The 12,288-nt window shown below is 42.3% G+C and overlaps 1 protein-coding gene across 1 annotated transcript in view; it reads left to right on the top strand.

The window, feature by feature from the left end:
- The window catches only part of Suz12 (SUZ12 polycomb repressive complex 2 subunit), a 52,959-nt gene that overhangs the window by 36,879 nt on the left and 3,792 nt on the right, over positions 1-12,288 (top strand). Inside the window, exons 10-14 of the mRNA XM_070027251.1 lie at positions 4,262-4,439; positions 7,936-8,027; positions 8,208-8,351; positions 8,800-8,957; positions 11,417-11,615. Of these exons, the coding sequence (XP_069883352.1) occupies positions 4,262-4,439; positions 7,936-8,027; positions 8,208-8,351; positions 8,800-8,957; positions 11,417-11,615 (771 nt within the window). The remainder of the gene's footprint in view (positions 1-4,261; positions 4,440-7,935; positions 8,028-8,207; positions 8,352-8,799; positions 8,958-11,416; positions 11,616-12,288) is intronic.

Below are 12,288 nucleotides of genomic sequence, written 5' to 3'. Positions count from 1 at the left end.
TACCACTGAGCCACCTTCCCAGCCCCCTGTGTTTGTACCTTATATAATTAAAACCCTTGGGCTCTGTCCTTAGCACCAAAGTAAGCATTGTGATTAGTTAATAACAATGAATTAAAAATGGGTTAAAGAAAATCCAAGTCCTGAAAAGAGCGGACATGACACCAAACTTCTAAAAAGGTATTCACATAGTATTCAAAGAAATAAAAGCTGGGATCTCCTTTGTGTTACTCATGAAGGATTGAAAGCTTGACAGTTTCTAATGTTAACAATGCAAGGACACACACTCCCAAACAACTTTTCGGTGTAAGAATAAGTTGGTATAGCCTTACTGGAAAGTAAATCTGCAATGCATGTAAGATTAAACATTGTATATATAAAGCTGTTACAAGTTCCTATTGTACAATTTAAATACATGGTAGTTATTGGTTAATTGAAAAAATATAGGTAAAATTTTAGCAGCTTTTAGTCCAAAATTAGAAACAGATCTGAAAAAAATGGTCATTCAACAGATAGTCTGACAGATTTTCATGAATTTTAAGTTTTTACCAAATGTTATATATAATTTTTTAAAAATGTTGGTCATAGGCTTGAACTCAGGGCCTGGGTGCTGCTGTCCTTGAGCTCTTTTGTTCAAGGCTGGTGCTCTTCCACTTTATGCCAAAGTACCACTTCTGGATTGCTGATAGTTAATTGGAGATAAGCATCTAATAGGAACTTTTCTGCTTGGGCTGGCTTTGAACTGTGATTCTTAGATCTTAGCCTCAGGAGTAGCTAGGATTACAGGTGTGAACCTGGCTGTAGTGCCTGGCTATAATTCTACTTTTTTTTTTTGGTCAGTTGTGCGGGCTGAACTCTGGGTCTAGGTGCTATCCCTCAGCTCTTTAGCTCAAGGTTAGCACTCTACCACTTGAGCCACAGTGCCACTTCCAGTTTTCTAGTGGTTTATTGAAGATAAGAGTCTCAGGACTTTCCTGCCTGGCCTGGTTTTGAACCGTGATCCTCAGATTGCAGCCTCCTGAGTAGCTAGGATTATAAGCGTGAGCCACTGGTGCCCAGCTAATTTCATTGAATTTATAGTTATGTAAAGTGTTTTGAGTTTTCTGCAGCTGTTTGTGTTTTGTTTTTTCCTCATTCCTGGGGCTTGAATTCTGGACCTGGGCACTATCCCTGGCCTCCTTTTTGGTCAAGGTTCTCACTCTTATCTACAAACTGAGCCACAGGGCCATTTATGGCTTTTTTGGGTGGCTAATTGGAGATAAAGAGACTTGAAAGAGGTTCCAGTCCAGGCTGGCTTTTTTTTTTTTTAATGGAAAAACACAGTTTATTTCAAAATTAATTTATGAGTAGAAAACATCTTGGAAGGGGGATAAAACCAGAAAAACAACAAGTATTTAGATGAATGTTTACTTCGTGAGCTTCTCGAACCCTCACTCACTCACTAATCTCCATGATGAAATTGTCTCCAAAGTGGATTCAGCCACCCACAGTGATGTTATTAATAGGGATATGGATCAGTTTTACAAAGAAGCCAATGAAGCCCATTATTGCAAATCCTATTGCTGTTGCCATGGCAATCTTCTGGAATTCTTTTCTATCGGCATCTTTTAACCAGCCGAATTGAATCCTTTACAAACTGCCTACTTGGCTCAACAAACTATTACCTGATCTATGAGTACCTGTGGGCGGCCACTCCTCATATCAGGGACACATAGCACTAGAGTTCGGGCTGGCTTTTTTTTTGGTTGGTCATGGGGCTTGAACTCTGGACCTGGGTACTGTCTCTCAGCTCTTCAGCTCAAGGCGAGCTCTCTACCACTCGAGCCACAGTGCCACTTCCAGTTTTCTGGTAGTTTATTAGAGATGAGTCTCAAGGACTTTGGTGCCTGGGCTAGCTTTAACTCGTGATCCTCAGATCTCAGCCTCCTCAGTAGCTAGGATTACAGGCATGAGCCACTGGTGCCTGGCCAAGCTGGCTTTGAACCTCAGTTCTCAGCCTCCTGAGTAGCTAGAATTACAGATATGAGCCACCATCACCTGGCATCAGATGTTTTTTATCTTTGTAATTTTTTAGAATGCCTATTCATGAGGATTTTATATTTCCCCCCACCCCCCTACTGGGTCTTAAAACTGGGCAAGTGAGAGCTTCTAGGTGTAGGACCTTAATATGTCAAAATCAGTTTGTATGATCATACTATTACCTCATCCTACTCTAAAATTACTGATGATTTTTGTTTGTTTTGGTGGTACTCATGATTTAATTCAGGGCCTCTACAGCTGAGTAACACCCTGAGCCCTAAAATGACAACTTTATGGTGATGATATATTCCTAAGCACTTTAAACAAATCTGCATCAGTATCATAAATTAATGCCCATCAAAAGGTTCTAAAAACAAATCTAATGCTCATCGAAAGGTTCTAAAAACAAATCCCATGAAAATAGCTTTTTGAGATTATCTGGTTTCCTGTGTCTGAATTGAGAAGTAAAAAAACGGAAGCAGGAGAGTAGCTTCAGGTAACTGTTGTAGTAAGGACATTGATGTAAGGGAAGAAATGGTGAAGATTTCAGGAAGCCCTTTGGAATTACACAAGAAATCAAAAACAGAATTAATAGTCAAACAGAAGGCCAGAATTTTTTTTTTAATCTCTTCCTTCTTGGTACTGGGGATTGAACCCAGGACATTGCACTTGCTAGGCAAGTACTTTTGCCACTGAGCTACATCCCAGCCCCCAGAATTTTTATTTTAGGATCACTAGTAACACAATGCCAGGAACAAAAAGTAATTGTTCTTGGGGAGAAAAATATATTTTAGTGAAAAAGATAATTCATGAACTTTGAAACCTATTTTAGTCCATTACTTTGAGATACCAATTGTCAGTATCAACTGTAACAATCAGAACCAACTGGGTGTCCCCAGCTTCACATCAAATTCTTGAACAGTGAGTAAGATACTGGAGTAAATGACTAAAGGTGAGGCAGGAACTCTGGAGGCTAAAAGAAATGTGTTAAGAGCTGGAGAAAAGTCAAGGGAGTTTACCAGTTGTCAAAGCTATCTAATTGACTACCAAGGTACCAGTCCCTGGTAACTTTTTGTTTTGGTCTATCGTGGGCTGAACTCTGGGCCTGGGTGTTGTCTCTCAGTTCTTCAGCTGAAGGCTAGCATTCTACTTGAGCCACAACACCACTTCTGGCTTTTTTCTGCTTATGTGGTGCTGAGGAATCAAACCCAGGGCCTCATGCACGGGAGGAAAGCACTCTACCACTCAGCCAATCTCCCAGTCCAAAAGCTGCCTAATTGATAAAGGAATTAAGTCACTTAAAGACTGTAAGTTACAAGTTGGGTGGCTTTGAGTACTGAGGGGTCTTTTTATTTTAAAGACAGTTTGAATTAATTATTAGCATAAAAAATATAAAGGATTCCAGAGAAAAGTTTTTTGTTTTTTGTTTTGTTTTTTGGTGCCTGGGGCTTGAACTGTAGGCTTGGGTGCAGTCCCTGAGCTATTTGTCTCTAGGCTATGGCTCTTTCTCTAGAGTTTAGTTCTTCTCTGGCTTTTTTTGTTGTTGTAGTTAACAGGGATTACAATCTTTTGGACTTTATAGCCCTGGGGGCTGGGCTGGCTTTGATCTCAGCTTCCTGAGTATCTCAGATTACAGCTCATATTACTTAGTTTTTGACTCTTAAAAAATATGAAGTGGGTGTAGTGAAGAGGCTGACACTAGAGGATCTTGAGTTTGAGATCTGCTTGGCTAAGTAGCAAGATACTTTCTGAAAAAGGAAAAAAGAAAATCTGCCTGCAGTAGGTAAGTAATTCTACATAGCAACAATTGAGCTGTTTACTGTACATACCTGCTGCTTTTCAGTCTGACCTCTCCTGTTCATATTGTTCATACTTCATTTGCTTGCCACAGTTGTTGGCTTTGGACTTGAAAATTTAGTTATTTGAATCAAGTCCTCAGTTTTGTAATGATCTCTTATTTTGGGGTGCCAATCCTGGGGCTTGAACTCAGCTTAGGGCCTGGGCACTGTCTATGAGCTTCTTTTGGTGAAGGCTAGCACTCTACCACTTGAGCCATAGTGCCACTTCCAGCTTTTTCTGTGTATGTGTTACTGAGGAATCCAACCTAGGGCTTCATAAATGCTAGGCAAGCACTCTCCACTAAACCACATTTCCAGCCTTGTAATGAATTATAAAAAAGAAATTCTTATAATGATTTTTTCTAGTTCATTATGTGACTCTGCTTTCTTTTCATATTTTTATTTAGAGGCTGCCTCCATTTGAAACATTTTCTCAGGGACCTACATTGCAATTCACTCTTCGCTGGACAGGAGAAACCAATGATAAATCTACAGCTCCTATTGCTAAGCCTCTTGCCACTAGAAATTCAGAGAGTCTCCATCAAGAAAACAAGCCTGGCTCAGTCAAACCTACGCAAACTATTGGTAAAACAAACAACAAAGAACACTGCTGTGAAAATGATAGTTTCAAAGTTAGAAGTCTTTGTTGGGTTTTTGGTTGTTGTGGGGCTTAAACTCTGGGCATGGGCGCTGTACCTAAGCTCTTCAGCTCAAGGCTAACTAACACTCTGCCACTTGAGCCAGAGCACTACTTCCAGTTTTCTGGTGGTTAATTGGAGATAAGAGTCTTGTTGACTTTCCTGCCTGGGCTGACTTTGAATCTCAGCCTCAGATCTCAGCCTCCTGAGTAGCTAGGATTACAGGTGTGAGCCATCAGCTCCTGGCTCAGATTAGAAGTCTTATATTTTAGAATCACTTGTATTTTATTTCATGTGATTATTCCTCAGGAAATATTTGGCCTATGAGGTAGATTATTAAGCATGGTAAATTTGGATTTTTCTGTATTAAATGTTCTTTTCTGAAGTACTAATCAGCAATCCTTTATGTACAGTGTTTGTGCTACATGTCTGTTAATTCTTCAGGAGCATGGTATGATTATGTAATATATAACACTTCCCAGTGGCATCTGCGCACAGCTACTTGTTCTGTAGAACAAGTTTGCATCAAACTCATAAGAAAGTGGATAGGATAACTTTCATTACTGTGTGGGTTACGCCAGTCCTGATGTTTGAATTCCAGGCCTGGGTCCTGATGTTGCTTTTGCTCAAGGCTACTACTTCTGCTATTGTGCCACTTCTAGCTTTTTCTGAGTAGTTTGTTGGCAATAAGAGTCTCAAGCTTTTTCCTGCCCTAGCTGGCTTTAAACTCCCACCCTTAGGTCTCAGCCTCCAATCTCCTAGGATACAGGCCTGAGCCACAAGTACCAATATTTTGTTTTGTTTTGCTTGTTTGTTTTTGTTTGCCATGGGGCTTGAACTCAGGGCCTGGGCTATGTCCTTGTGCTCTTTTGCTCAAGGCGAGTACTCTACTACTAGGATAGTTCCACTTCTGGTTTTCTGGAGGTTAATTGGAGACTAGAGTTTCCAGGACTTCCTGGCTGTGTCTGGCTTGAACCTCAGAACTCAGCTTCCTGAGTAGCTTACTGGTGGGAACCACCAATGCCCAGCTTTTTATCTTTTTGGCTTTGGGAGTGACCTTAATAAATCTGTTTTTGTTTACTTTTTGGACTATCACTTACCAGATATTTGCTCAGTACTTCTTTGCATCGGGAAATACAAAACCAGTCAAATACACACTTTACCTGGGTGTGGGATATATCTGTAATTGCTGTATTTAGGAGGCCATGGAAGGAGAAATTCGAGGTCTGTTTGGTCTACATAATGAAACCTTGTATCAAACAACAATGAACCTATATACTTTCTGGTTTGAAGATCTAGCCCTGGTGGAGCACTTCCCAACATCATGAGGCCTTTGGTTGGTTTTCATATTGCAGAAAAAGCAACAAAACGAAGCCACACTGACCTGAGTGATTAAAATAGTGTAGTGACCACATATAATTAGTTGGAATTGTTTTTATGAGCTAGAACTTAGGAGTTTGGGTTTATTTTGTGTTTGATTTTGTGAGTTTCTTTTCTTTTTTTAGGGGGGGTCTGGTTGTGGGGCCTGAACTCTGGGCCTGGGCTCTGTCCCTCTGCTCTTCAGCTCAAGGCTAGCGCTCTACCACATGAGCCACAGCGCCACTTCCAGCTTTTTTCTTTTTTCTTATGTGGTGCTGAGGAATCAAACCCAGGGCCTCAGGCATGCAAGGCAACCAAGCACTCTGCCACTGAGCCACCTTCCCAGCCCCCCCCCTTTTTTTTTGGTCAGTCGTGGGGCTTGAACTCTGGGCCTGGGCGCTGTCCCTCAGCTCTTCAGCTCAAGGCGAGCGCTCTACCACTTGAACTACAGTGCCACTTCCGGTTTTCTGGTGATTTATTGGAAATAGGAGTCTCATGGTCTCTCCCGCCCGGGCTGGCTTTGAAACGAGATCCTCAGATCTCAGCCTGGATTACAGGCGTAAGCCACCAGCGCCGGGCTCTTTTTTTTTTTTTTGGTGTGTGTTGGTCGTGGGGCTTGAACTTGGGGCCTGGGTGCTGTCCCTGCCCTCTTCAGCTCAAGGCCACTGCTCTACCCCTTGAACCACAGTGCTACCTCTGGTTTTCTAGTGGTTTTTTGGAGATAAGAGTCTCTCAGACTTTTTTTTTTTTTTTTTTTAAATTTTATTTGTGAACGTACTGTACAGAGGAGTTACAATTACATGGGCAGGATAATGCGTACATTTCTTACCAAGCATTGCAGCCTCCTCCTTTGTTTACCCTTCACATCCCTTCCCAGCCTCCCCCCTCCCCCCCCCCCCCCATCTCAGACTTTCTTGCCGGGGCTGGCTTTGAACAAAGATCCTCAGATCTCAGCCTCCTGAGTAGCTAGGATTACAGGCATGAGCTACTGCTGCCCAGCTCCTTTTTTTTTTTTTTAACTGTATTTGTCCTTTGGTTCTGGGGATCTAACCCAGGATGTTGTACTTGCTAGGCAAGCACTTTGCTATTAAGCTACATACCAGCCTTTTTGTTTGATTTCGAAACATTTGTTACAGCGCTGGGGATGAGACTCTGAAATTTGCACACACAAGGTATTTGGTATGCGCAGGGACACCTCCCTACCTCTTGGCTAAATTTCTGCCCAGTATATCTGTTACCTAGGTAACTGGCCGACCTGGAAGCAGTCACCTTCCCCTCCTGCTAAGTCACTTCCTGGGACACCTCTGGTCACATGCCTCCCATCTGACCTTAGGAAGGTCCCAGGCCCTGAGGTCACATCCTGGATCCAGTGTGGCCACACCTTTTCCCCACCTGGCCACACCTCTTCCCCTCCCTGACCTAGATTAATCCTGGCCCAGGGGTGGGTTGCCTCTCTTTTTCAGCCATGCCTCTCCACCATGCATAGCTTCTCCACCAAGTATAACCTCTCCACCAGGCACAGCAAGGTAGATAAACTTCTTTTCCTGTTTGAATAGTGAAGGATGTTCTCTTAATTGGCTACCTAATGAAACCTACCTGCTCTGTAACTGACTTAAGTTTCCAGCTCTTGGGGCAGTTTTTTTTTTGTTTTGTTTTTTTTTTTGGTCGGTCGTGGGGGCCCGTCGCTGCCCCTGCACTCTTCAGCTCTCCAGGCGAGCACTCTACCGCCCGAGCTACAACACCACTTCCTCTTGGCAGTTTTTAAAGTGAAAGGAAAAAGTCATTTCAAAGTATACCTTAAAGTGGCACTGTAGCTCAAGTGGTAGAGCGCTAGCCTTGAGCTGAAGAGCGCAGGGACAATGCCTAGGCCCAGAGTTCAGGCCCCACGACCAGACCCAAAAAAAGAAAAACAAAATATACCTTAATGTCTGATTTACTGATGAGGGGGATTGTTCCTGTGGTTTTTTTTAGTGGAGGGTAAGAACAAAAATTATATTCTATAAGTATAGTTTTGTGGAATCATTGATAATTTTGATATTTCACTTTTTGGAATCAAGTATTTTTATTAAAATATTTGTTTTCAGCCGTGAAGGAAACATTGACTACAGATTTACAGGCAAGAAAAGAAAAAGATACTTCAAATGAGAACCGACAGAAATTGAGAATATTTTATCAGGTAACCATAGTTTAAGCAGTCATGCAATATATTTCTTTTGTATTTTACATATGCAGTCTTTTGGCATATTTATATTAAAGGAAGATCTCTAATTCTATTTTCCTTTTAACTGTACTTAAAGATGACACTGAAATAAAATACCTGGAGATGTATAAGCAGCTAACTGGTTGTGTTTTTCAGTTTCTTTATAACAACAATACACGACAACAAACAGAAGCAAGAGATGACTTGCATTGCCCTTGGTGCACGCTGAACTGTCGTAAACTTTACAGTTTACTCAAGCATCTTAAACTCTGCCATAGTCGATTTATCTTCAATTATGTTGTAAGTATTTTTTAACCCTAAACCTATTATACACTAAATATAAAGCTATCTCAGGAAGATTGTACTTTGTGTCAAAATACCATAATTCTTACGCTTGTGAATGCATTACAGAGAATGATTCAAAGCCATGAACGAGTGTACCATCAGGACTTAAAAGACAGTGTCTTTTTTTAAATTTCAGTTGTGCTTTTTCTACTTATGTGGTCCTGAAGAATCAAACCCAGGGCCTCATGCATGTGAGGCAAGCACTCTACTGCTGAGCTGCCTTCCCTGCCCTGACACATTGTCTTTTAATCCATGTCTTCTGACATCTCACCAAGCTAGGGCACCTGACTTATTTTACTTTTCCTAAACATTAAGAATCCCTAACTACTTCTGATTAGAGAGCTGGATATTTGGGGGTAGCATGGTGTTTCCTTTTTCTGAACCCCCTTTGTTTTTGTTACAGTATCATCCGAAAGGTGCTAGGATAGATGTTTCTATCAATGAGTGTTACGATGGCTCTTATGCGGGAAATCCGCAGGATATTCATCGCCAACCAGGATTTGCTTTTAGTAGAAATGGACCAGTAAAGAGAACGCCTATCACACACATTCTTGTGTGCAGGTAGGTACAAAGGTCACAATAGTTTTTCTACAGCTTTTGTTCATGATGTGCAGAAAAAAAGGGAGCCAGACAAAGGTACTAATTATATGGGAATCATTTCAGTTTTTTTTTTTTTGGGGTTGGTCGTGGGGCTTGAACTCTGGGCCTGGGCACTGTCCCTCAGCTTTTCAACTCAAAGTGAGTGCTCTACACTTGAGCCACAGTGCTACTCCCTGTTTTTTGGTGGTTTATTGGAAATAAGAGTCTCTTCCTGGCGGGGCTGTCTTTGAACTGTGATCCTCAGATCTCAGCCTCCTGGGTGGTTAGGATTCAGGGGTGAGCCACCGGAGGCCAGCATCATTTCAGTTTTTTAAGTCTCTAACCTCTAGATTCTACTTTCACAAGGATTTTGAAGGTTTTTTCTTTTTTCTCCTTTCGTTTGCTTTTTTCAGCATTTCTCTTAAAGTTTATTTATATTTTTGTGCTTCTGAAATTAAACCAACACCCTTGTGCATGCAAGCAAGGGTACCACAGTACCACTTAGCTGCACACTCAGCCCCCTGCCCCAACTCCTTAGTTGTTGAACTATTAATGTCACTATTGCGGCAGTTAGTAGGATTAAAGACTTCTCACAGAGAAAATTTCTGTATGCTTACCTAGCTAGGAACCTGCAAGAGGGGGATAATTAATTCTCCATTTGGGTAGTGTGAAATGCAAATAATTATATTCTTAGGCACTGGAGATAATTGCTCAGTGTTGTATTAAGCCAGTGTAGTAAGCACTAGTCCCTGTGTTCACACCCCTAGTAATACTTCCATACAGAAAACAAAACAAAAAAAAAAACTTCACTCATTAGAAAGAATTCTGCCTTTTTTTTTTTTTGGCAGGAGGGTAGGGATGCTGGACCTGGGGGTTATCACTGAGCTGCTTTTGCTCAAGGCAAGTGCTCTACCACTGGAGCCACAGCACCACTTCCTCTTTTTCTGAGTAGTTTATGGGAGATAAGAGTCTCCCAGACCTTCTTTCCTGGGCTGGCTTTGAGCCTCCATCCTCAGATCTCAGTGTCTTGAGTAGCTAGGATTACAGACAGCCACCAGGTCCAGCTAGAATTCTTTTTTTTTTTTTTTTTTTTGTCAGTCTTGAGGCTTGAACTCTGGGCCTGGGTGCTGTCCCTCAGCTCTTCAGCTCAAAGGCGAGCGCTCTACCACTTGAGCTACAGCGCCACTTCCGGTTTTCTGGTGGTTTATTGGAGATAGGAGTCTCACGGTCTTTCCTGCCCGGGCTGGCTTTGAATGGCGATCCTCAGATCTCAGCTTCCTGAGTAGCTAGGATTACAGGCGTGAGCCACCAGCGCCCGGCTTTTTTTTGCCAGTCCTGGAACTTAAACTCAGGGCCTAGGCACTGTCCCTGAGTTTCTTTTTCTTAAGGCTAGTGCTCTACCACTTGAGCCACAGTGTCATTTCTGGCCTTTTCTGTTTATGTGGTACTGAGGAATTGAACCCAGGGCTTCATGCATGCTAGGCAAACGTTCTAACAGTAAGCCACCTCCCATTTTTTTTTTTTTTTTTTTTTTTGGTCAGTTGTGAGGCTTGAACTCTGGGCCTGGGCACTATCCCTCAGCTCTTCAGCTCAATCAAGGCTAGCGCTCTACCACTTGAGCCACAGTGCCAGTTCCGGTTCTCTGGTGGTTTATAAGAGTCTAATGGAGGGGCTGGGGGTTTAGCCCAGCAGAAGGGTGCCCGGGCGGGCGCACGCAAGGCCCTGCATTGGGTCTTCAGCCCTGGGGGGAAGAAAGAGTCTAATGGACTTTCCTGCCGGGGCTGACTTTAAATCTCGATCCTCAGATCTCAGCCTCCTGAGTAGCTAGGATTACAGGCATGAGCCACCATCGCCCGGCTTATAATTCCATGTATACTTTTAGATAGTAACAAAGATTGGTTTTCCTTTCATTAGGCTTTATTGCCAGTGATGTATAAATCAGGTAGTTCTCTGTGTGTAACCAGTATTGTAGTTGAATGTTATAACTCAAGGTCTGTGTCAACCTCTCTAGTGTTGAGATTACAGGTATGCAGCACCTGTAATCCCAGTATGCCTGAACCCAGTGTTTGAGACTCACTTCAGTGTACAGCTCTGGGGGAAAAAAAAAACAACTGATAAGGAATAGGTCTGCTTCACATTATACATAGAAAGAAATATTCTGGGTAGCAGTATTTCCTCAATTTGGGTTGCTGTGTGCTGTATTTTATAATACTAGTGAAAGTTGGAAGTGGTGCTGTAGCTCAAGTGGTAGAGCGCTCGCCTTGAGCTGAAGAGCTGAGGGACAGCGCCCAGGCCCAGAGTTCAAGCCCCACGACCAACAAAAAAAAAAAAAAATACTAGTGAAAGTCGTATAACCATTGAAGGTGTATCTCAAACTCAATGGGATTAGATGGTAGAGATGTAAGTGCCATATTATTCTAATACTGATTTCTTTTCATCAGGCCAAAACGAACAAAAGCAAGCATGTCTGAATTTCTTGAATCTGAAGACGGAGAAGTAGAACAGCAAAGAACATACAGTAGTGGCCACAACCGTCTGTATTTTCACAGTGATACCTGCTTGCCTCTCCGTCCACAAGAGATGGAAGTAGATAGTGAAGATGAGAAAGACCCAGAGTGGCTGAGAGAGAAAACCATTACAGTAATTACTTTCATCATTATCATTATTGGTAGTCATCTGAGAATTCTTTGATGAAATGAGTTTTGCTTGAAGACACCATTTAATATGAAGTAGACTTTAATTTGTAATTTTCCAGAGAGGTTCTCACTGTGTAGCCTAGGCTGCTTCAAACTTTATTTCCTTCTTCAGCCTCCTAAGTGGTAGAATTATAGGAGTTTACTACCATGGTAAGCTCAACTAGACTTATAAATTTTTTATTTTTTGCCAGTACTGGGGTTGAACTCAGGGCCTGAGCGCTGTCCCCAAACTTCTTTTACTCAAGGCTTACACTCTACCACTTGGCCACTGTGCCACTTCTGACCTTTTCTGTTTATGTGGTACTGAGGAATTGAACCCAGGGCTTTGTGCATGCTAGACAAGCACTCTGCCACTAAGCCCTGTAGTTTTTATTTTTTTGTTGGCTGTGGGGTTTGAACTCTGAGCCTAGGTGCTTGCTGTCCCTGAGCTCGTACTGCTTAAGACTAGGGTTTGCCACAGTGCCTTTTCTGGTTTTCTGGTGGTTAATTGAAGATAAGAGTCTCATGTACTTTCCTGCCTTTGGGCAGGCTTTGAGGATTCTGAGTCAGTAGGATTACAGGCGTGAGTCACCAGTGCCCAGGATTTTTTTTTGGGTCCGGTTGTGGGGCCTGAACTC

Source organism: Dipodomys merriami, unplaced genomic scaffold, assembly GCF_024711535.1.
Source record: "Dipodomys merriami isolate MVZ:Mamm:240054 unplaced genomic scaffold, mDipMer1.0.p SCAF_19, whole genome shotgun sequence".
NCBI classification, from domain to species: domain Eukaryota; kingdom Metazoa; phylum Chordata; class Mammalia; order Rodentia; family Heteromyidae; genus Dipodomys; species Dipodomys merriami.
Note: the sequence above shows the minus strand (reverse complement) of the source record. Positions and strands in the feature narration are given on the sequence as shown.